This window comes from Pseudochaenichthys georgianus, chromosome 21, assembly GCF_902827115.2.
Source record: "Pseudochaenichthys georgianus chromosome 21, fPseGeo1.2, whole genome shotgun sequence".
In the NCBI taxonomy this organism is placed as follows: Eukaryota; Metazoa; Chordata; class Actinopteri; order Perciformes; family Channichthyidae; genus Pseudochaenichthys; species Pseudochaenichthys georgianus.
This window is the reverse complement of record NC_047523.1, coordinates 38,754,748-38,779,799: the sequence shown is the minus strand read 5'-3', so window position 1 is coordinate 38,779,799 and position 25,052 is coordinate 38,754,748. Positions and strand designations below refer to the sequence as shown.

At 44.5% G+C, this 25,052-nt stretch overlaps 1 protein-coding gene across 3 annotated transcripts in view; it reads right to left on the bottom strand.

The window, feature by feature from the left end:
- The window catches only part of sema5ba (sema domain, seven thrombospondin repeats (type 1 and type 1-like), transmembrane domain (TM) and short cytoplasmic domain, (semaphorin) 5Ba), a 281,741-nt gene that overhangs the window by 136,843 nt on the left and 119,846 nt on the right, over window positions 1–25,052 (bottom strand). For all 3 annotated transcript variants that reach the window (XM_034110160.2, XM_034110161.2, XM_034110162.1), the window contains 2 exons: window positions 4,520–4,619; window positions 4,056–4,101 (listed from right to left, as the gene is read on the bottom strand). In XM_034110160.2, the coding sequence (XP_033966051.1) occupies window positions 4,056–4,101; window positions 4,520–4,619 (146 nt within the window). The remainder of the gene's footprint in view (window positions 1–4,055; window positions 4,102–4,519; window positions 4,620–25,052) is intronic.

Sequence of the window (25,052 nt, the reverse complement as noted above, 5' to 3'; positions counted from 1 at the left end):
AACATCAGCAGGAGAGGACTCTTTAAAGTAGAGACACTACATACTGATATACACCTGGACATCAGCAGGAGAGGACTCTTTAAAGTAGAGACACTACATACTGATATACACCTGAACATCAGCAGGAGAGGACTCTTTAAAGTAGAGACACTACATACTGATATACACCTGAACATCAGCAGGAGAGGACTCTTTAAAGTAGAGACACTACATACTGATATACACCTGAACATCAGCAGGAGAGGACTCTTTAAAGTAGAGACACTACATACTGATATACACCTGAACATCAGCAGGAGAGGACTCTTTAAAGTAGAGACACTACATACTGATATACACCTGAACATCAGCAGGAGAGGACTCTTTAAAGTAGAGACACTACATACTGATATACTGTACACCTGAACATCAGCAGTCCCTGATTTTCTCAGTGACCAAAGATGTGTCAGTTCTTTTGTATGTATGTGCATCATGTATGTTATCATCCTCCACATCCCTGTCCCCTTCACTTACATGCTTCACAGAGTTAAAGTAAATATCATTACACTTGATAAGCTTAGCAGAATATGACATTACATGTGCCTTGCATGAATGGAAAAGGTTGGCAAAGTGAAGAGAGGATACCCTGCAGTCATGTGAAGCACAGAGACTGTACTGTGTCGTTTTTTGCTTTAATGGTGAAGTACCGGTTTACAGAGTCGAGGGATTGTCATTGTGGCGCCTGATGCAAGCGTACAGCAACCCTGGGAACCAGAGCTCACACCCCGGCGATACCACAGTTACACACACACACACACACACACACACACACACACACACACACACACACACACACACACACACCACACCACCACCACCACAGGCCTTTCACAGAATGCACCCACAGACAGGACACACACTCATGTCTCTTGGTGCCCACACTCAACACAACTATTTAATTGCATCCCTGCGACACAGAGGACACTACACAATTATTCATGTTGATTCCTTCCTTGTTCCACAACACATTTCAAACTGCCATGTAAATAAACATCCCTATCATTAACTTGTATAACACAACAGTGGTTTGGACATATCCCCGATGTGTGTGTTAGACTTCCAGTTATAACAGCAGTTTGGAATAAATCGAAGGTCGTCATGTCAACACCGCACGTAAAGCATCTCCTTCAGAGCCTTTAATGATTTCAAATCGACAAAAGGGATGTCACATTACCGACTAACAGGGTTCATGGTCAATATAATCAGTAAACAAGGTGTTCAAAGTGTTCCTCTATGGCAGGGGTGTCAAACTCAAGGCCCGGGGGCCACATCCGGCCCGCAAGAGCTTGCAAAGAATATAATACGTTTATTATACGGTTACATGCCACTTTACAGAAGCAGGTTGCCCATAAACTACATGTCCCACAATGCATCTCATTTTGTGAAATGCCACTGAAGAGACTTGCAATTATTTGCCCTGGACTTCTGCTTTCAAACTTAGTTGGTAGTTAATTACTAAGTTATTATCCTATCCAATAATAATCCAATTCAGAGGCAATAGTGTAATATAATACATTATTTATATATATTATATATTTATATATGTATATTTATATAGTTACAACCGGCCCTTTGAGTGCAACCATAATGCTAATGTGGCCCGCGATGAAATTGAGGTTGATACCCCTGCTCTATGGTATCAAGTACACGTACTGCAACCTGGGGTCTTTGTTAAAACCCCCTAGTTAACTATATGTTATGGATTTTCACATGTTACTTAATTATTCCATCTCTTCAACATGTTAAATACAACAGATAGAATATCGTGCTCATGCGAGAAGCTGTTGTTACGGCCAAGGAAATGCTATTCAAGTAGCTTCAAGTTAATCCTAGGACGCACTGCCACCATTCAAATACTTTTTAAATCTTTAGAGAATATACACTATAGTAAACAATGCCTTGTTTAAATTGTATTTGATTGATCTGCAAAGGTTTTCATCCACCAAAGGATGATCACAAGACTGTGCAACAATAAGAACAAAGTCTGCATTGTATTTTCTAACATAACATATTTTGCGAATGCTCCCAAAGCTTCTTTCTCGATGATTTCAACGCCCACTAGAAGTTATGATAAAAAGAAGGCTTGATTCACAAGGGAGTGTTTCCACTGTTGCTCTGAGGAGACAGGAAGTGATCCAGCTGCTTTGGGAGAATCAGCGCAGTTTAGGACACTTGAACATGCTATACAGCCCATGTCAGTATATTTGTGTCCTTAAAGCGTACCAAACACATTCTCCTAAACATGCCGCTCTATTTAAGCTGCAGGTCTTCCTGCCTCTGCCTCGCTATGCTGCCACTGCTGTGTTCACTTGCTACTGCTACGTTCAAGTACCTGCTGCTGCCACTGCTACGTTCACTTGCTACTGCTACGTTCACTTGCTACTGCTACGTTCAAGTACCTGCTGCTGCCACTGCTGTGTTCACTTGCTGCTGCTACGTTCAAGTACCTGCTGCTGCCACTGCTGCGTTCGCTTGCTGCTGCTACGTTCAAGTACCTGCTGCTGCCACTGCTGCGTTCGCTTGCTACTGCTACGTTCAAGTACCTGCTGCTGCCACTGCTACGTTCACTTGCTACTGCTACGTTCAAGTACCTGCTGCTGCCACTGCTGCGTTCGCTTGCTACTGCTACGTTCAAGTACCTGCTGCTGCCACTGCTACGTTCACTTGCTACTGCTACGTTCAAGTACCTGCTGCTGCCACTGCTACGTTCACTTGCTACTGCTACGTTCAAGTACCTGCTGCTGCCACTGCTGCGTTCGCTTGCTACTGCTACGTTCAAGTACCTGCTGCTGCCACTGCTACGTTCACTTGCTACTGCTACGTTCAAGTACCTGCTGCTGCCACTGCTACGTGCACTTGCTACTGCTACGTTCAAGTACCTGCTGCTGCCACTGCTACGTTCACTTGCTACTGCTACGTTCAAGTACCTGCTGCTGCCACTGCTACGTTCACTTGCTACTGCTACGTTCAAGTACCTGCTGCTGCCACTGCTACGTGCACTTGCTACTGCTACGTTCAAGTACCTGCTGCTGCCACTGCTACGTTCACTTGCTACTGCTACGTTCAAGTACCTGCTGCTGCCACTGCTGTATTCAGTGGCTACTGCTACGTTCAAGTACCTGCTGCTGCCACTGCTGTATTCAGTTGCTACTGCTACGTTCAAGTACCTGCTGCTGCCACTGCTGTATTCAGTTGCTACTGCTACGTTCAAGTACCTGCTGCTGCGTTCATGTTCCTGCTGCTGTGTCTCATGTTGCTGCTGCTCGCCTGCACCCCCACCACCCCAGCTCCACCTGTAGGCTCGGGGGATAGTTATCTAATCATCACTCAATGTTCTTTGTAAATCTGAGTGATGAGGCCCGAGCCTAGACGCCAAACTCAACTATATGCTGCTCTAATAAACATATTAAGAGACACGTGAGTTGTCTGACTGAACTGTAAGTTATTGTTTGCACCGGCTCGAGATACACTTTTTGTTATATTCCATGGAATGCTCTTAACTTCCCGATAGCAATGAATATCTGAAGTGCTTTGACAAAAAATCCATAAAAAAGTGTCATCTGTGGAAGCCGTAATACTGTAAAAAGTACAACCTTTTGCCGCCCTGTCTGTCAGCCTTCCATCTCGTGCCCTCATTGGGCGTGCCGTCATTGGGCGTGCATTGCAGCAGTACTTCAATGACTCGCCAGCAACAGGCGGCCACTTTCACCAGTCTGCTGACGTCATGTCTGAAGGAAGGGGCGGATTCTTTTCGGCTGTGTACTTTCAAATTGTCGTGCACTCGAGCCGGTTTCTGAAACTTACCTACCCCACCTTTAAGTGGAGGCTTCCAGTAAGTTATCTCTTATGTTTGTGCATTTTTTAAATATAAAAAACAATAAAATATGCAAAAGAAATACGATTGAATCAACGTTGAACTCGGAAAGAATGATATATTCTTTCTCAGCAAAAAACAACAACTTTAAGACCACGAGAAATGAAAATCACCAACATAATAGATGTAATCAGCATCCTACCTGTATCAGCGACATGTTACTGAGGTCCAGTCGGAACAGGAAGTTCCTGGATCGAGGAGAGTGAAGAAACAAGGAGATAAGTCATTCAGATAGTAAAACAATGAGAAGATAGACAGGCTGTCAGCTTATTGCAAAGAGGACTGAAGTGCATACTGTAACCGCCCATCAGTATTAAGTCATTGGTTTAGTTGTATGTAAGTGGTGTTGCTTTAAACTGCTTTTCTCAAATTGAGGGAATGTTGAGCTGAAGTCAGCTCACGAGAACACACGCCCACACATTATTGCGACATGACGTATTTCTTCCTAATTCATCCCTACTGCCAAATCCAAGAGCTCGCCTCGGCCCAGCGCGGCCCCAGCCGAGCACTTAAGAGGCGTCATTATCTGGACAGCGCAGTGCATGAGTAAGTCGAAGAGGGTTTGCTGTGCGGGTGAACGGCTGAGTGGATTTCACCGCGTCTCACCTGGCACCCACAATAAGCTCATTCCTCGTCAGGTCGAGGGTGAGCTGCGAGAAGTCTCTCACGCCGGGGCGGGAGAACGAGGAGATCCACGGACTGAGCGCTGAGGACAGAAAAGAGAGAGAGAGAAAGACATTAGAATAATGGTGTCATAGTTCAGGGGATAGACGCAGTGGCATCTACTCAGAAACAGCACAGTGTACAATGGAAGACTTTCACATGCAGCTCTTTATAGAAGTGTTTGCGCTTTTTTAGGAGGCAAATATAAATAATAAGCGTAGTCATTTAATTAAAAATGCAATTGATGATGTGACGACCCCTCCCCCTTCTGCCGGTCTGTGCTCCCTGCCTTGCTGTCCTCTGGCAGGTACTAGGCTTGTTTGAGACAAGCAAGACCTGCGCAGACCTGCGCAGACCTGCGCAGTTGCGATCAACGTCTTGCTCGTGCGTTGCATGATGGTTAGTCATTTTGTCCGACTTGCTCTGGAGGCTCGCCCACATGAGACTTTGAAATCTCGCGGGACAAAGACGCCCGCAGCCTTGAGAGCGAGGCGAGTTGGCGCAGTTGCTCTCCACGAGCTGTGGAAGCGAAATGCTTGATGGGAAACGGCTCGCTGGTATCTCGAGCTGAGCGCTCATTGGTGGGTTTTACCACGTGCTGCTGATGAAGCTCTCCCATTGGCTGGCAACAGTTTGCTGTTGTTTTGTGTCAGTTTTACGTCGCCACATCCATTCCCATTTTTCATCATTGTTCCACAATGTTTATCATCATGAAATTAATATCTATATATTTTATACTATACGGCTTACCGTTTTCATACTTTATATATCTTAGCATATTCACACACACGGTTCATACTGCTCACAGGCTGATATCTAGTGTATTCATACCCCACTGTTTATTCATCATTCAATTCATTCTATATGTTATTCTGTAGATTGTGTACATTACTTTCCTCTTCACTGCTTGTTGCACCTGGTTAGAAGCTAAACTGCATTTCGTTGTCTCAGTACCTGTAATCTGTGCAATAACAATAAAGTTTCTCTTTAAGTTAAACCAAATCATTAAAATAAAATATATTGTAATGTAATGATTTGGTTTAACCTTATTTATTGAATACATCATTTAAAACGGCAAGATTAAATCAAATGACATCCATGTTGTACACATCATAAAGCTTAAAGTGGCAGCTAAAGAATTAACACAGCAGCAGGTCTGTTCAGTTCATGCTCATGAAGCTTCATGTGTGCGGATCTGAAGGACTGATCATTTGTAGCCTGTCCACCTATCAGTTTGCAAACATTAAGAGGGAGGAGCATTTCTAATGATGGAACCCAGTCACTGGTGTGGTTCATCATCATGACTGAATTAATAAACCTATATAAAGCAATAGTGATCACCTTTGTCTACAGTGGGTAAAATGGAATTTGTGGTGCTTACACTGCGTGATGGACAGGGAGACATCACTGTCAGAGTCTCACAAGACATTTCCCAAAGACTACAAAATGGTGAGTAAACAACTAAATTGCATTCCAACAATCTGGATTATGATTTTAAATTATGTAAATTATTTTTCAGATAACAGTTTAGCAGCTGCACTTATGCAGCAAGCAAGGGCTGCAACAAATGCACAAGGTAATCTATCATTTAAATCAAAAATGGTATTGTCTTTTAATGCAAATCAAACAAATGACATATTCATGTTTATTGTAAACAAATATTTAATTTTCTCTCAATCACAGTCCCTTTAGATCATGTCATTCTCCATACAATACATGTGGGATTTCTATTGCATCCACTTCATCTGCAACGAAAAACGCCAACGCAATTTCCGCCATTGCAAACCCAGCCAGTCAAGCCGACTCCGAGTCCGAGCTGTCCGACTTAAGACGAGCATTTTGACACCTCCCCCGGCTGCGATCGGCTACTCTCGTCTACTTTCGAGGCGAGCCGCAATGTGTCTCAAACAAGCCTACGGTGTCGTCCTGTTTGTGCCCTATCTAGAGGCGGAGCTTCAAGAAGGCATAAAGGCCTTCCTGCCCAGCTGGAAGGTGCAAGGTGCGCCTCACTTCGATTAAATGGATTCCTTGCGTCCCTCGCTTGCGGCGTCTAGCCCCTCCCCCCAGGGAAGCACGGAGAGACGCAAGGAAACCACGAGAAGCAGGGAAATGGGCTTTAAGAGCAATGGGACGTCGTTTCCTCCGGAGCGCCACGTGAAGCGACGTCCGTGTGTGATGACGCCGCCCAGCTGATCGTCTGACAGCAGCCAGATCAGTGCCTGCGCTGCATCGTCCAATCAGTGAGCGGTACACAGTAAGGGGGCGGGGCGAGTGTCTGAGGATATCACCGGAGGATGGTCTGGTAGTTCCTCGATTATCCCTCCTCGTTCCTCCGACAGAAATAAGGCCACTGGGACGCTACTCAAGATGGCGCAGACAAATCCACTTCCGGTGAGACCGAGGAGCGAGGAAATGAAAAATAACCGAAGTGAGACGTCGCCTCGGTCCCTCTGATCCTGGCCTGCTGCAGCATCCTCAGCCTTCCTCCTGTTTTTGGTTTGATGCGCCATCCAACATGCCGACAGCACACTTCCACACATCCACACACTGCTGACAATCTTATCCGTACTGTACATACGCAATGACTCAGAGGTATTTTAAGTTGAACAAACATCTGATTGGCCTATAACTCTGTGGCCTCCCTCGTTGTCGCCAGCCTTAAGGAAGGCTGTAACAATGAAGCGTGAGGAACTTTCATTTTTTCCTTTTCTATATTGATTCCAACATATTCGGTTTTTCGACCGTTTGAACTGGAGATGTCTCGGCATCGATGTGAGGTCAGTTTTTCCAGTATTCTTTTACTTTTGAGAATTAACAAATACATGGCTTTTAATTATCATTTCAATGCCTTCCATTTTCAAATCATGTCTCAAAACATGTCTCCACCCTGATCACTCTCACGTCCTCTGTTCTTATTGATTTGTATGTACCTTGTACGGGGACCTTGAGAGCCTTGAAAGACGCCTTTATAAATAAAATGTAATATTATTATTATTAGGTCTGTAAATGAATATATACAACTTTGTTAAAGTGGTAGTCATGAGCAAAATGTGTTCACTATTTTCAGACATTTTCTAGACTAAGATTCAATTATTCGAATAATCAACGGATGCACTTATGTGCCATAGACTGAATATGAGTCCTAATTGCAGCTGCAGTGGTACAACGTGCAGGGGAAGCTTCTCTCTGCTGAGAGTCTCCTGCACAGAGGGACAAAGCCGTCACATCAGGCATGACATCCTGAAGCATCCTGACGTCTGGACACAGGATGAAACCTCGGCGCCGTTTGAAACTGGCTTTACAAATCTAAATGTCAAAGCAGCGGCAAAGGGGCGGGGCTTTTGAAGTCGCTTTGAACACGGCATTTCCCTTCAACCTTTGTGGGACCCCGAAGCTCAGACCTTTAAACGGATTTCCCCACGTGGGAGGCGTTGTCCGCCGCATGAAGGGATGCCCCATATTGCCCATGCTGTACACAATATCACAGCGGCTGGTGCGAGCTCAGACTCCCTTAACTAATTTCAAAAGCTTTGAGAAATGGCTTTTCCACACAGCTTTGAGAAAGGACAAAGAAATGGCTTTTAATTAAGAGTTCAAAGCCTCTCATGTCCGCACATGAACGTATACAACTGCTGAAGAGAAACAAAGACACCGCTGATAACAGGATTCATTGGGGAAGTAATCCTCAGACATTTCAAACCTTTCTTTGCTTGAGACACTAAAGAGTCGAAGCTCCGGGGTTACGGCGACGTCAACGTGTTGGAGAAAGTCTCGGAGAATTGTAAAACAAGTCTGCATCGTGCTGGCTTTAGGCTTGATGCGGCCATGTGTCTCTGTCGTCTGCAAACACTCGAGATATGAGTGATACGAGACAGAAGGCAGCAGATACAGTATGCTGCTCCAGACTTAAGACACACACACACACACACACACACACACACACACACACACACACACACACACACACACACACACACACACACACACACACACACACACACACACACACACACACACACACACACACACACACACACACACACACACACACACACACACACACACACACACACACACACACACACACACACACACACACACACACACACACACACTGTAATTAAAGCAGCCTGCATTGACAGGAGGCTTCAGTGAAACCTGTTTGCTCCAGATGTTGAGAGCTGCTGTCGGACTGATCTTGTCTCAGGTTGTCATAGCGATGAGATGCAAGCAGGTGAAGGACTCATCCATTTAGCAAGTCATGTTATTCTCTCAGTGAAAACATCCTCCCCTCTGTCATGAACCTTGGAGTGACCTTCACTAGCACTTTTCAATTTGACAAGCAGGTCAGCACCGCTTTTTTTTAAATAAGACTATTGGCCAAGACCAGGTCGTATTTATCTTTTAAAGACCTAGAAAGGGTTCTTAACGCCTTTGTTACCTCGAGACTGGACTACTGCCACGCTCTGTACGTGGGTGTGGACCAGGCCTCAACAGACGCCTGCAGCTGGTGCAGAACGCAGCTGCCCGTCTTCTGACTGGCCACACAAAGCGTGACCACATCACCCCCACTCTGGCCTCACTGCACTGGCTTCCAGTTCGGTTCAGAATTGATTTTAAAATCCTTGTATTTGTTATTAAAGCCGTAAATGGGCTGGCTCCGGCCTATATAGCCGAACTCCTCCAGCGCTACACCCCAGCCAGAGCCTTAAGGTCGGCTGATCAGCTGCTGCTGGTCGTGCCCAAGACCGGGCTCAAACCCCGAGGGCACCGAGCCTTCGCAGCAGCTGGCCCCGGGCTCTGGAACACTCCGCCGCTCCGTGTGAGGTTGGCCCAGACCCTGGGGTTTTAAATCCTCACTGAAGACTCACTTCTTCTCTCTGGCCTTCGAGTCAGAGCGGAGCACGACTCCTGACTTTTCCCTGTGTTTTTTATATTTCTGTTGTAAATGATTTTATTGTGATTGTAGTAATGTGTTTTTATCACATGTACAGCGCTTCGGCTCGACCAAAACTCGCTTTTAAATTTGATTTGATTGTATCTTTCTTAAACAAGGACCATGCTTCACCTCAAAACGAGAAAGAGCCTAGTGTCAAAACAGATCAGAGAACAGATGTATAACATATAAAGACTAGTCCATTTGTCAATATAACTATACAATATTTAGAAGAGCTCCATTTCCAAATACTCGTGTAATGAGTGGATCTCGGTTATTCTGAACTTTTGGACCACATGTCATAAAACGGTATAAAACGATGTGTTCGTTCATCCGGCCTGCAGCACCTAAGCTTAATCTTACTGACGACACAATGCTGGAAAACTGTTCAAACATGTTTATAATATATCATATATATAAATAGTACTTATTTGGATTGAATATAATTACTCAACTTGACAATTACATACATAGCTCACAGCAGAAGTATTGATGTTTTTGACCCTGTACGAATAAAACGACTAGTGAGGATTTGCTGCAAGACTGACAACTGTTGCACGGTCTGTCACAAAACACATCAGTTGGACTGTTGCAGCTTGCAGCGCATCTACCTGCACGCAGGACAGGTGAGACATCTTTCTCTTAACACGCACTAACACTACTGAGGCTTTTCCACAAGTGCATGGTGGATCGTTGGACATCAACATGTGTCCCCTCTTCTCCATGTCTCTTCTACATCAACATGTGTCCCCTCTTCTCCATGTCTCTTCTACATCAACATGTGTCCCCTCTTCTTCACGTCTCTCCTACATCAACATGTGTCCCCTCTTCTCCATGTCTCTTCTACATCAACATGTGTCCCCTCTTCTTCATGTCTCTCCTACATCAACATGTGTCCCCTCTTCTCCATGTCTCTCCTACATCAACATGTGTCCCCTCTTCTCCATGTCTCTTCTACATCAACATGTGTCCCCTCTTCTCCATGTCTCTTCTACATCAACATGTGTCCCCTCTTCTTCACGTCTCTCCTACATCAACATGTGTCCCCTCTTCTTCATGTCTCTTCTACATCAACATGTGTCCCCTCTTCTCCATGTCTCTTCTACATCAACATGTGTCCCCTCTTCTTCATGTCTCTTCTACATCAACATGTGTCCCCTCTTCTTCATGTCTCTTCTACATCAACATGTGTCCCCTCTTCTCCATGTCTCTTCTACATCAACATGTGTCCCCTCTTCTTCATGTCTCACTAAGAACATAGGACAAACATAAACATGATATTTTTCAATTACCAGACACATCGTAGAACAATGTGACCTATAAACATGAATAATGGACACTTAGGACTGAAACCCTGATAACCTCACAATAGGTAATAAATCACCAGATGACTCTGTATAAATATTTATATTACACATATGCACATTAATCTGCGGTTGAGCGTCTTTGACACGCAGGGAGGAGCAGAAGCCGGTGAGAGGAGGCGAGCCGCACCATCTGCACGTCTCCGTGTGAGTAATGTCTGCAGAGGAGGAGCTCTGAGGCCGTCTCCAGCCTCACACTCTCATAGAAACAAGTTCACTTGGAGAGTCTGACACCGGCACAGGACTGCACTGAGCGGCACAATGATATCCTGCATCATATTTGTTACTGCACATTTATATTTTCCTCATGTATATATTTATTTTTTTACTTTTTAATGTTCTTTTATTTCTATTTCAGAGATATTTTGGACTGTTTATTTCTAGTGTCTTGGTTTTCTCTTATGTACATCGCCTTGGTTTTTATGCTGCTGCAATGCAAACATTCCCCAAATTGGGATCAATAAAGTTCTGTCTGTCTTTCAGTCTGTCTGTCTGTCTTTCAGTCTGTCCGTCTTTCATTCTGTCCGTCTGTCCGTCTGTCCGTCTTTCAGTCTGTCCGTCTGTCCGTCTTTCATTCTGTCCGTCTGTCCGTCTGTCCGTCTATCCGTCTGTCCGTCCGTCCGTCCGTTTGTCCGTCTTTCAGTCCGTCCGTCTGTCCGTCTTTCATTCTGTCCGTCTGTCCGTCTATCCGTCTGTCCATCTCTCTTTCAGTCTGTCCGTCTGTCCGTCTTTCATTCTGTCCGTCTGTCCGTCTGTCCGTCTTTCCGTCTGTCCGTCTGTCCGTCTTTCATTCTGTCCGTCTGTCCGTCTGTCCGTCTATCCGTCTGTCCGTCTGTCCGTCCGTCCGTTTGTCCGTCTTTCAGTCTGTCCGTCTGTCCGTCTTTCCGTCTTTCCGTCTGTCCGTCTGTCCGTCTTTCCGTCTGTCCGTCTTTCAGTCTGTCCGTCTGTCCGTCTTTCATTCTGTCCGTCTGTCCGTCTGTCCGTCTGTCCGTCCGTCCGTCCGTCCGTCCGTCAGTCCGTCTGTCCGTCTTTCAGTCTGTCCGTCTGTCCGTCTGTCCGTCTTTCAGTCTGTCCGTCTGTCCGTCTTTCATTCTGTCCGTCTGTCCGTCCGTCTGTCCGTCTGTCCATCTCTCTTTCAGTCTGTCCGTCCGTCCGTCCGTCCGTCCGTCCGTCCGTTTGTCCGTCTGTCAGTCCGTCTGTCAGTCCGTCTGTCCGTCCGACTGTCTGTCTTTCAGTCTTTCCGTCTGTCATCTATCTCTCTATCTATCTATCCATCCATCCATCTATCAATCTGTGTGAAAAGAGAGTGTGTGTGTGTGTGTGTGTGTGTGTGTGTGTGTGTGTGTGTGTGTGTGTGTGTGTGTGTGTGGGTGTGTGTGCGCGCAGAGTGTCCCTCAATATGCGATCATTAAAGTTGTCTTAATCACAACTTAAAATACTATTCCCCATTCCTCGTGCAGCATGACTCAATAACTTGCATGTCTGTGAATTTAAATATATAATGTTCAAGTGAAACAAAGAACAATGTGGTGGTCAAGTCCCAAACGGACCAACTATATGGAGAGTGGGCATTGCTGAGGTCTGCATGTGTTTGTATATTTACTCAGAATTCATGCGTTGAGGTCCTGTGCACGTGTGTGTGTGTGTGTGTGTGTGTGTGTGTGTGTGTGTGTGTGTGTGTGTGTGTGTGTGTGTGTGTGTGTGTGTGTGTGTGTGTGTGTGTGTGTGTGTGTGTGTGTGTGTCGTACTATGAAGAACCGAATTATACATACATACATACATACATACATACAGGGTCTTCTTTCTTTCATCAAAGGATTATCAGCAGTGTAATTGACGACATGATTGCCGTGTAGTTTCGGTATCATGAAAATATAACTTTCACGTGAAACTAAAAGACATTTTAGCACCCTTCAGCTATGCTACGTGATGCCACGCTTCACATTGTCTTTAGGGTCATCAGGGGAACTGTCAATGTACATAGAAACAGCTATAACAGCACGAAGAAACAACTCTTTTGGGAGTGGTATATTGAATTTTGGGCAGCCATGCTTTTGATTGATGTGATGCGTAAGTTAGGCTATTATACATTTGGGGCTTTCCCTTTCCTGTAGTGTGTTATAGGTTGTTATGCATGTCAATGGTCTGGAACGACTAAAATAAGAAAAGAGGGAGTTTCTCTCCCCCCCCCCCTCCTTGGACTCCTTATTTTACTTCCCAACCCAATGGCATCACTATATACAACTTGTGCTTCTAACGGCTAGCACTACAATACATTGACGGCTAAGGGGCGGGACATCTCTTAGCGGTTGACCAATCACAACGGAGCCGGCCAGCTAACCAATCAGAGCAGACTGGGCTCAGACAGAGGGTGAACATTATATAGGAATAGAAAGATAATGTATTTTATGTAAATACCAGAGTGTTAAAGTGACTTATTGTGCCTATAAAATGAACCCGTTAGACGGAGCACATGACATGAAGCGTACGATAAGAATGTGCAGCGGAGAAACCGATAACAGGAGGATTATTCCCTCTGAAGCTTTATGCACCCGACAGTAAACACTGGAGCAGTTAGAGCCAGTTCACAGACTTTAATGCGGAGCATGAATCGTCTCAGATGTCACCTCAGAAGTATTATGTGCGTATAAACATTTCACTGCATCGTGAATGTCTGCTCACGGAGCTTGTAAAGAGACGTCTCCGTAGCAGGAGGCTGCTGCCTGTTTACTCTGTTCGACGCGGTGAGGGCTCTTTCATCCGCTGACGTGTATCCTCCTGCTTACAAGTGCCGCTCACTCCTTCCCCTCAGAACTGCCGGTGGGCCAAAGGAAGGGGGCACTAAAGCAGGATGGATACGAAGGCTCCTTCCCTCGTGGTACAACGCCCCGAGTTGGACTTGATGAACGATTATTGTGTTATTTTTTCCCCCTCTGCGATCCGCTGGCAGACGGATTAATGCGTTAGCCCGTGGCTGCCAGGGGGATGAGGACAGTGGCTCAGACACTTCGAGGACAGTGGCTCAGACACTTCGTCTCGCACAGACATAACTCATGACCTTTCTATCTGCTTCCATCTTTTTTTAAACATTCGGCTCCTTCCCACACGAGCAGCATGTGGGCAGAGAGAAGTGGCACCCCGACTGATCCGAGAGCGAGCCGGCATGAAGCAGTCAAAGCGGCAAAATGCCAACCAATTATGGAGCTAAAAGCACAACAGATTGCAGGAAAAACACTGCACACACACACACACACACACACACACACACACACACACACACACACACACACACACACACACACACACACACACACACACACACACACACACACACACACACACACACACACACACACACACACACACACACACACACACACACACACACACACACACACACACACACACACACACACACACACACACACACACACACACACACACACACACACACACACACACACACACACACACACACAGAGAGAGAGAGAGCCACACAGAGCGAGCACTATCTGAATCGTTTATCACTTAAAACCTGATGGAATTTGAGGTCCCCTGAAGTTTGCGCTCAGAGGGGGCCGTCTGATAAAGATCCAATCTTACCTTCATCTAGTCTCGCTAAGTTCCAGCCCCTGGGCTCGTCTGTTTGCCAGCCCATCAAACTTTGTTCATCTCTGAGCTTAGAGGATGGTGTCAGCCATTTAGTGCAGGTTGCAAAGTCAAGTATAGAGGTTTATGAAGTGAAAAGTACACGTTTCACAGAACATGTGCGGACACACCAAGCCGATGTTGGCCGTCGATGAGCGTAGACGCGCCCTACTCAGATTGGTGTGTCCCGCACCGTCGTGTCTTTTCAACCGACCCGACACCTTTTCGGCCGAAAACCTACCGACTCAACGTGTCGAATCGGTGGGCAGTCGGCCAAAGGCTGTCGGCAAAATAAATCACTCTGATTGGCTATTCAGCTAGCGAATCAGTGCATGAGAAGCGAAACGGAAGTGAGGGACCCAAACAAACGATTAAGAAGCAAATCTGAGATCTCATTGAACTCTCGACTCAGGTTCGGGAAAGCCCCGTGAGCTTCTCGCTGTAGAGGGAAAATGGAACGCACACGCTATGTGTTGTTTGTTTATATCACGCAGTCTGTTCTTCTTCTCTCGGTTATCACGCAGTCTGTCTTCCGGTTGTCGCCTCTTTTGAACGACGAATACACACTACCGCCGCCTGCTGGTAAGGAGAGGTATTGCCACGCACGCATGCGCAGTTCGTACGTGCTTCTTGGCCGTCGGCTGAAGTCTTTGCGGTGTGTTCCAGTGCGACACATGGCCGAGACGCAGGAGACACGAGGCGACGCAACAGTCGGGTCCGTCTGTGTCAGTTCTTTGGTGTCAGCTTGGTGCGTCCGGGCCTTAAGAGGTTTGGACGCCAGAGTGAAATACGAACCATTTTGGCTTTATTTTTTAGCATCAGAGATCGCTGCTTGGACCAGATTTGCACAACATTATTCACTATTAATGAAGTAAAACCTGTCAGTTTAACATTGACATATAGATGTTGGCCATGAGCACGTTTTGCAAAAGGACGCCTTTGTCATTTCATCTGTTAAAGTATAGAATATTTTGGTTTCATATGAGTATGTAGCTCCTCTACTGGGACATGTCTCCATGCTTTAATGTTCAAATGTTCTCATACTGCCTGTTCTGCAGCACCTCTTTTCACCCTCTGTCTGAAGCCAGAGCCCAGTCTGCTCTGATTGGTTAGCTCTGTTGTGATTGGTCAACCGCTTAGAGATGTCCCGCCCCTTAGCCAATCACGTACAATGTGTTGGAGCGCTAGCCAATAGAATATATACTCGGACATGACCAAACATGTTCGCATGACCCAAAAAACACTTTCTGAAAGCCCGAGTCAAGCAGGGTCAGAAACAACGATTAAGAGAGGTGTAGCCGTTACAAAGGAACTGATTGGGCAAGAGTTATTAGATTGAGCTTCAGCGGAGCAGCACACATTTGGAGATGGCTTTGAATCCATTTAGTAGAGCTGTTCAAACATTATGGCTGTGACTGAAAAAGCACAACAAACCATCCTTAAACCAAATTGTGTGTTTCAGGAAAGTTGAGTTTCCACATTTTTTGCATCCTCCATCTGACAACATAATAACATCCTGAAAGATATCATATTTGTTTTACCATTAGCGTTATTATCAGGCACCTGGTTGAGTTCCTGCCTCCGGCGCTGCACTGTTTAACGAGCGATGGATGACACATATTGCACTGAAGGTGTCTGTCTATTATCACCCTCCTGCGGGCTATGGCTAATGGGGGGGAAATGGGAAATAATAAAAACGGTTATCTTCGGGGCAAGGTAGTCAATCCAAAACCGTTAATGAAAGCGGTCACATGGAGACTTTCCGCCACCTGGCAGACGATTCTGTGAATGAAGCATCACCTCCAGTGGCAATTAGCACATGCACTGTGTGATTGCTTTCTGAATGTAGCTCAAACCGCTGCAATATTCTTTCTGACTCACATTTGAAGTGTGAAAATAACAATTGGGGGAAATAATAGCAAAGGAATGAATCCATTCAGCAATATACACATTTACATAAAATCGCAACATACTGTGAGCACATTAATGTGAGAATATTGGCACTATAAACCCCTCAATTTAAAGTGTTTATCAGTGTAGACGGAGCAAGCTTTTCCGTCAGAGCCAGATCTGTTCACACCTCTGCCTTATCCGGCCCAAATCCCTTGAAATATGTTGTTGGGTCTTCTTCATATCACTGTCCTCACGCTCACCCTGTCCCGGTCTCCACTATCTCCACTATTCCAACTTCTGATTGTCGCTGTGGCTGCACTTTCAGAAGGGGATAGTTTGGGAAAGTGCCTCGGTGGAGCACGACTCTCTCTCCAGTCTTTTCATCCCTCCCACCTGGCTGGACTCACAGATCAGGGGGTCCGCGGGTCACGAGCAGAGCTGAGAAACGCCTGCAGAGAGCGGGGACTGCGGGAGGAAAAGAGCCGGGGCCGGGGGGCTAATAGCCTCTCAGTCAGAGACCAGTAAAGATGTCTGTCTGGTTCACAAAACCTACGGGGAAGCAGCATCCCAAACCACTGACGGGTTGCACGAGTCGGTGTTGTAAAAACATCCGAAATGGAAGCAGTATTCTCAGAAAGAGAACACGTGAACATCATAACCGTTGAGATATGCTATTTCTGAAATGGCTGGTTTTATATGTATACTAAACGTTTCAGCATTTAAACATAAGTACCTGCGACATAAATGTCATGTAATGGCTTTGAAAGAACTGCGAGGGACTCGATGTGCACTCACTACTGAGCACCTGCAGCATAACAGTTGAACAAATAATGATCCTCCAACGAGCTGAATTAAAGATGGGTTTTGAAGCGTTATTTTCCGGTGAATGACTGTTTGAGTCTGTGGTTTGATCAAAGACCATAACAGAGGCAACATACTTCTCCCTAGTCAGGAAACCCTGAGGGTAAACCCCTGGAGAAGGCAGTGTTACAGGAATAGCCGATAAATAAAAGTCTACGCAGCATTTACATCTTTATGAAGGGCTCCGGCTTTCTTTGCAATTTCTTTTATTCATTGAATAATTGTTTAAAGAGGACCTATCATGCAAAATGCACTTTTGTATGTCTTTTATACATAAACATGTGTTTTGCCAACTCCACTGGATGAGAGGAATATAGAAAATGGAATGTCTTACTTTGTAAGCATTTGATTTCACAAGAACTACTCGTGTGTCAACCTGTCCTCCTCCTCATATTTTACATCACTCTCACTACAGTATATTAAAATAAGATGGATGAGAAATATAATGTTATGTACAGTAGGGTCTCTGAAAGGAATTCTTTGCTTCCTATTTTACCTCTCTGGTATATTAAACCCGTTTTAAGTGATTTTTGTTTTTAGCATCAATGGGCCTTTATTTTCTGTGAATGCGTTGATTTAGCTGAATTTAATTAATTATGAAACTACGAGTTTAGAAAGTTAACTAGACACCTGTCGGAGTGCTCTTCCTTAAAACGTATCAGCGAAGTGTTAATTATGACGTGAACAGCCAATCGAGAGATGCTAAAAAAAGGAAACATATGAGTTTTAATTAAAGGGGACCTATCATGCAAAATGCACTTTTTGATGTCTTTTATACATCAATACGTCAGAAACTCACGCAGCGTCAGAAAATAAAACCCTCTCTTTTCCTCCGTACCCAAATCTCTAAAAACGGGGAACAACGGAGCTGATCCAGATTTGCGTCCGATATGACGTAACATCTGAAATGTGGACCCACGGCCCAATCAGAAAGCTGCTATCAGAAACAATGCCCGACTGTTTTGGACGTAATATGGTCGGTGTTTACATTAGCATCGCTAACACTCAGAGCTAACCTGTACTGGAGAGCATGTGTGTGAAGAAGCAGGAAGTAGAAAGGAACTCACCTTGTGGTGTAACCGGCAAGAGAGAAAGCCTTTGAGCTCCAGACTGTTTCAGATCCTTGATAATCCATGATATGGCGTTTCATCACGGCAGCGTTTAGTTTAGACAGTAGCTGCCGGGTTTTATTATTATCAATTCTTTTTTTTTTAAAAGAGCTTTATCCCAAAATCAGCACTTTAGAAACAGGAAGTGAAATAGAGGGATATGAGGCATGGCTAGAATGGGGGATCTGTTTGGTATTTTGAGCAAAACACTTCATAGACATGTTTTTATATATATCTGAGGCCTATGCTATTGCCTACAAATAGCACGATAGGGGACCTTTAAGTGAGCTTTCAGGTTGTAAGATGTTTGTATGAATGAAAGTTGAGAATGTACGGAGGCTAATTGTGATAAGTATTCAGTTTCTGTGTCAGTTATACTCGTTGGAGTTTGTGGGTGAAAAAGGGTACTTAGTAAATGTTTAGGAAGGCGACACAACACATGCGTCCTACCCTTTTAATACTAGGCCGTTTTCAAAGTTCCAAGTTGCATTGTAATCCTCTATGACATTGAAAACTGAACTGGCTCTAACTGCTCCGGTGTTCACTATCAGGTGCATAAGCTTGTGTGGGAATAATTATCCTGTTATCTATTTCTCCGCTGCACATTCTTATTTAATGCTTCATGTCATGTTCTCCCTTTAATGGGTTTATTGTATCGGGAGAATAACAACATTTATGATGTATAAATTAAAGAATCTTTCTACTTCTGGGTGTTTTTTTAGAATATAGTTAGTAAATAAAGTTTGGGGTGGAGCTTGGATTTGCATGATGTTGTATTTCAACCGAACACATGGAGATTCAGGTTGTTGGACATCTGTTGTTTAATATCTCTGCACCCACCTCTAGCCTCCATCTTATTTAGTAACATGATATGACTTTGGAAGGAGGGAGATATTTATTACAAATAGTTTTATTGACAAAGAATTATCAGATTGCTTCCCATAAAACTGCGAACTAACTACGACGACAGCAACGCAATTTAAAATGACTAACAACAAGTCCTTAAACACCGCCAGAGCTATCGAGGATTAACAACCTCTGAAATGTCCAAATAGACCAATCAAAATCGAGTAGTCAACTAAGCCGTGTAATAAAATGCAATACACAACACCCAAAAGAGATACTCTGCAACTCCTATTACAGCAATATATACAAATACATTATTTGAGAAAGGGCTAAGAGCTGAGTCACTATCTGTTCAATTCGGGGGAAATTCAAGTTCCAAACTAGTACATGGCTTCCTGTGTGTCAAAGAATAGATTTCTAAATACTGCTGCTGGTTTATAAAGCACTGAATGGTTTAGGCCCAAAATACATTTCTGACCTCCTGCTAAACTATGAACCATCCAGATCTCTCAGGTCTTCAGGGACTGGTCAGCTTTCTGTCCCCAGAGTCAGAACTAAACATGGAGAAGCAGCGTTCAGTTATTATGCTCCAAACATCTGGAACAAACCCCCAGAAACCTGCAGGTCCGCTGCAACTCTGACTACTTTCAAATCCAGGCTGAAGACTTTTCTTTTTGTCGCTGCTTTTAATTGAACTATTCATATTTTAGACTGCACTGTAACTTGTATCCATGTATTTTTCCTTAATGTTCATTTGATTAGCTTTTCTTTTTTAATGCTTAATGTCTTTCATTTTTTTTTTGTAAAGCACTTTGAATTGCCTTGCGTTGAAAAGTGCTATATAAATCAACTTGCCTTGCCTTGCCTTGCCTTACATTTGCGGCCTTGATTTTGGCTGAAAAGTAACACTTATTCAAACATGAGGACAGATTTAACCTTGGTTATGCATTTCCACATTGAGGCACATTTCTTAATAGGGCTATCCAAGGGGACAGGAGACAACATGGACACAGAAAAGCAAACAGTGCTATTTCATGTGGCCTCTCTACTCCCGCAACAATTAAAGATAAGATGGACTTTTATTAATCCCTCGTGGGGAAATGGTTTCTCTGCATTCGACCCATCCTAGTGTTAGGAGCAGTGGGCTGCCATTTTGAACGGCACCCGGGGAGCAGTGTGGGGAACGGTGCCTTGCTCAGGGACACCTCGGTAGCACTTGGTCTTTCCGGGACTTGAACTGGTGACCTTCCAGTTGCCGAGCCAAGTGCCTATCGACTTCGCCACCACCGCCCTAAAAGTGTTCTAATCTCTGATCTTTACTGATATCTCAGCATCAGATATCCCGACACGCCGGCAGCGGGTGAGAGATGCTGAACGCAGCTCCATTTAGCCGCCTGATGGATGGCTGCGAACACATCACAGCTCTGATAGCACCGGTCCCATTAGAGCCGGTGTAATCGCGAGTGAGGAGGGAAACACAGACAGGTGGCAAAGTGAGACAAGAATGTAAACCTGGCCGAGACTTTCATGCAAGCAAACTTTTCACGGCGAGCGATCGATTTGCTCGAGAGCTCTTCACGCGGCGGCTAAACGACAGCACCATTACCCCGACGATGGAAGAGACGGAAGAACTCGTAAAGTGTGCGAAACGTTTTTTTGTTGCCTATTATAGAGAATAGGGTCTGAGAGAGGGAAAGGGCGTCGGAGAGATGAAGAGAAAGAGGAGGCAAGAAAGGGAATATAAGACGAGGAGAATGAATTAGGGAGCAGAGGAGATAAGATGGCGGGACATGAGAGAGGCTACGAGAAGCAAATGAAAAAAGACAAGGTTCACAAGCCATTGAACAGGAAATGAGCGACGACACTCGCGGTTTCTATTTCCTTTGTCTCTCTTCGGAGTCATTTGAGCAGAAGAGCCAATCTACTCCATCAGACACCCCCCCCCCCCTCGTCTCCGTGAAGAACAATGAGCCAAAGGTCTTATTATCCGCCATTACTTTCCTACACACTCCCTTATGAAACATCTCATTGCCTTGATGGATATGGCTGCTCCGGGTGTGATGAAGAGGCAGAGTTTATCTATTTCTCGTGCAAACCAGGCTGACCCCTTCACATAGTTCTCTCTGCCTCATAACAGAATGCTCACCCGACGTCATTAATCCCCCAAAACACTATCTAGATTCAGAGCGCTTCACTTTCTGACCTCGTGCCGGCGTCAGAGCCACGGTCTTATCATCCATCTAAATCACAGGCTGGCGGCTCGTACAGCGTGTGAATGCGGGTGGAGTTCATGTGATTTTAGAGCTGTGTTCCCGTCTTCTGGAAGAGCTGATATATAAACATACAGCGTGGGGTGTTAATGCTGAGATTTGGAAAAGTGCTCTGCTGTCAAAGGAAAGCTGCTGGAGATGTTGGATGCTCGTGGTGGATGTGTGTCTGCATCTTTGTCTGATGACTGCTGTATTTACAACCTGTCCCATTTTATCTTGTAACCTTGAGGGTTGGAAATACTTACTGTGTTAGTATTTGACGTGTGTAAGACATTTCAATCTGAAACTGGATGAAAATGAACCTACAGACCACAGGGGGGCATTTGGTTGATGTGGCATTTTTATGAACCTGCAAAAATTCAGTGAATCCATAGGCGTAATTTCCTCTGGGGACATGTCCCCCCCACTTTTCAAAATCCTGTTTGTGTCCCCCCCACTTTTTAAATGTGTTTATTATAATTTTTCAAGGTAGCGGTCATCGTCACGGAGGAGCGATGTGTGTGTGGCACGAGCGCATCTTGTGAGAGAGAGATAGAAAGAAAGACAGAGAGAGAGAGAGCCATAGAGAGTTACAGGGGTTGTTGTTAGCATTTGGTGCTAGCTCAGAGCTAACGGAGATTAGTAGCTGTTTCAACAATAAGGAGAGGGAGAGCTCTTTCCTGTCGGACTTTGAGAGAGAGAGAGAGAGAGAGAGAGAGAGAGTTACAGGGGTTGTTGTTAGCATTTGGTGCTAGCTCAGAGCTAACGGAGATTAGTAGCCGTTTCAACAATAAGGAGAGGGAGAGCTCTTTCCTGTCGTACTTTGAGTGATAGAGAGAGAGAGAGAGAGAGAGAGAGAGAGTTACAGGGGTTGTTGTTAGCATTTGGTGCTAGCTCAGTGCTAACGGAGATTAGTAGCCGTTTCAACAATTAGGAGAGGGAGAGCTCTTTCCTGTCGGACTTTGAGAGACTGAGAGAGAGAGAGAGAGAGAGAGAGAGAGAGAGAGAGAGAGATTCCCATCTATGTAATATTAGTTGTATATAAAATGAGTTAAGAAATCCTTCCAATGTGTAGGCTACTATAGGTCAGTACAAAAATTTAAAAAAAACACAGTTTGAAAGGGGAGTGATTATTAAAATATGCATAAATAAAAAGACGGATTGCAGACTAGGTAAGATAAAGATAGGAGAGAGGAGTTGATCAAATATGTGTTATTGCTTGTGAGCATATTCTAATAGTTTTTGATAATTGAAATACATACAGTTCTGTTTCATATTAGTGTTGAGAGCTGTATCCATATATCTCTTAGTGTAAACCCTAAAAGTGCACCAGATTGATGCTTTTAACTTCAATTTCAAGAAAACAATGTTTACTTTTTTCTTTCTTTCTTTTTCAATATCGCGATAAATATCGTACCGTGAGTTTTTGGTATGGGTTACATCCCTACTACATACTGATATACACCTGAACATCAGCAGGAGAGGACTCTTTAAAGTAGAGACACTACATACTGATATACACCTGATCATCAGCAGGAGAGGACTCTTTAAAGTAGAGACACTACATACTGATATACACCTGATCATCAGCAGGAGAGGACTCTTTAAAGTAGAGACACTACATACTGATATACACCTGAACATCAGCAGGAGAGGACTCTTTAAAGTAGAGACACTACATACTGATATACACCTGATCATCAGCAGGAGAGGACTCTTTAAAGTAGAGACACTACATACTGATATACACCTGAACATCAGCAGGAGAGGACTCTTTAAAGTAGAGACACTACTTGCTGATATACACCTGAACATCAGCAGGAGAGGACTCTTTAAAGTAGAGACTCTACATACTGATATACACCTGAACATCAGCAGGAGAGGACTCGCAGGAGAGGACTCTTTAAAGTAGAGACACTACATACTGATATACACCTGAACATCAGCAGGAGAGGACTCTTTAAAGTAGAGACTCTACATACTGATATACACCTGGACATCAGCAGGAGAGGACTCTTTAAAGTAGAGACTCTACATACTGATATACACCTGGACATCAGCAGGAGACGACTCTTTAAAATAGAGACACTGCATACTGATATACACCTGAACATCAGCAGGAGAGGACTCTTTAAAGTAGAGACACTACATACTGATATACACCTGAACATCAGCAGGAGAGGACTCTTTAAAGCAGAGACACTACAGTACATACTGATATACACCTGGACATCAGCAGGAGAGGACTCTTTAAAGTAGAGACACTACATACTGATATACACCTGAACATCAGCAGGAGAGGACTCTTTAAAGTAGAGACACTACATACTGATATTCACCTGAACATCAGCAGGAGAGGACTCTTTAAAGTAGAGACACTACATACTGATATTCACCTGAACATCAGCAGGAGAGGACTCTTTAAAGTAGAGACACTACATACTGATATACACCTGAACATCAGCAGGAGAGGACTCTTTAAAGTAGAGACACTACATAATGATATACACCTGAACCTCAGCAGGAGAGGACTCTTTAAAGTAGAGACACTACATAATGATATACACCTGAACATCAGCAGGAGAGGACTCTTTAAAGTAGAGACACTACATACTGATATTCACCTGAACATCAGCAGGAGAGGACTCTTTAAAGTAGAGACACTACATACTGATATACACCTGAACCTCAGCAGGAGAGGACTCTTTAAAGTAGAGACACTACATACTGATATACACCTGAACTTCAGCAGGGAGGACTCTTTAAAGTAGAGACACTACATACTGATATACACCTGAACATCAGCAGGAGAGGACTCTTTAAAGTAGAGACACTACATACTGATATACACCTGAACATCAGCAGGAGAGGACTCTTTAAAGTAGAGACACTACATACTGATATACACCTGAACATCAGCAGGAGAGGACTCTTTAAAGTAGAGACACTACATACTGATATACACCTGAACATCAGCAGAATGTCCTCTTTAACTTTAAGAAAGTACTTATTCTTCTCAAAAGCCTAGGAGAGGTTAAATCGCCTTGTCGTTTGCACACGTAAAACGACAAAATGACAAATCTCAGGTCTAAGTTAATGTCCAACGGCTCAAAGTGTTGAGCCGAAGCGGAAATGCTTAAATCCAGAGGATGGAGCGGGGCTTTAAAGATAACTCGCTCCAGTGGAGGGCCCGACTGAGGGGCCACAGGGTGACTGATCCCCTCAGACACACACACCGCAGGATTACATATCACCACCAGACACTAACTGCCACACAATACCCCACTTAAACAGAGAAGCCAAACAAACACAAACAAAAACAATTACTCGTCACACACACACACACACACACACACACACACACACACACACACACACACACACACACACACACACACACACACACACACACACACACACACACACACACACACACACACACACACACACACACACACACACACACACACACACACACACACACACACACACACACACACACACACACACACACACACACACACACACACACACACACACACACACACACACACACACACACACACACAC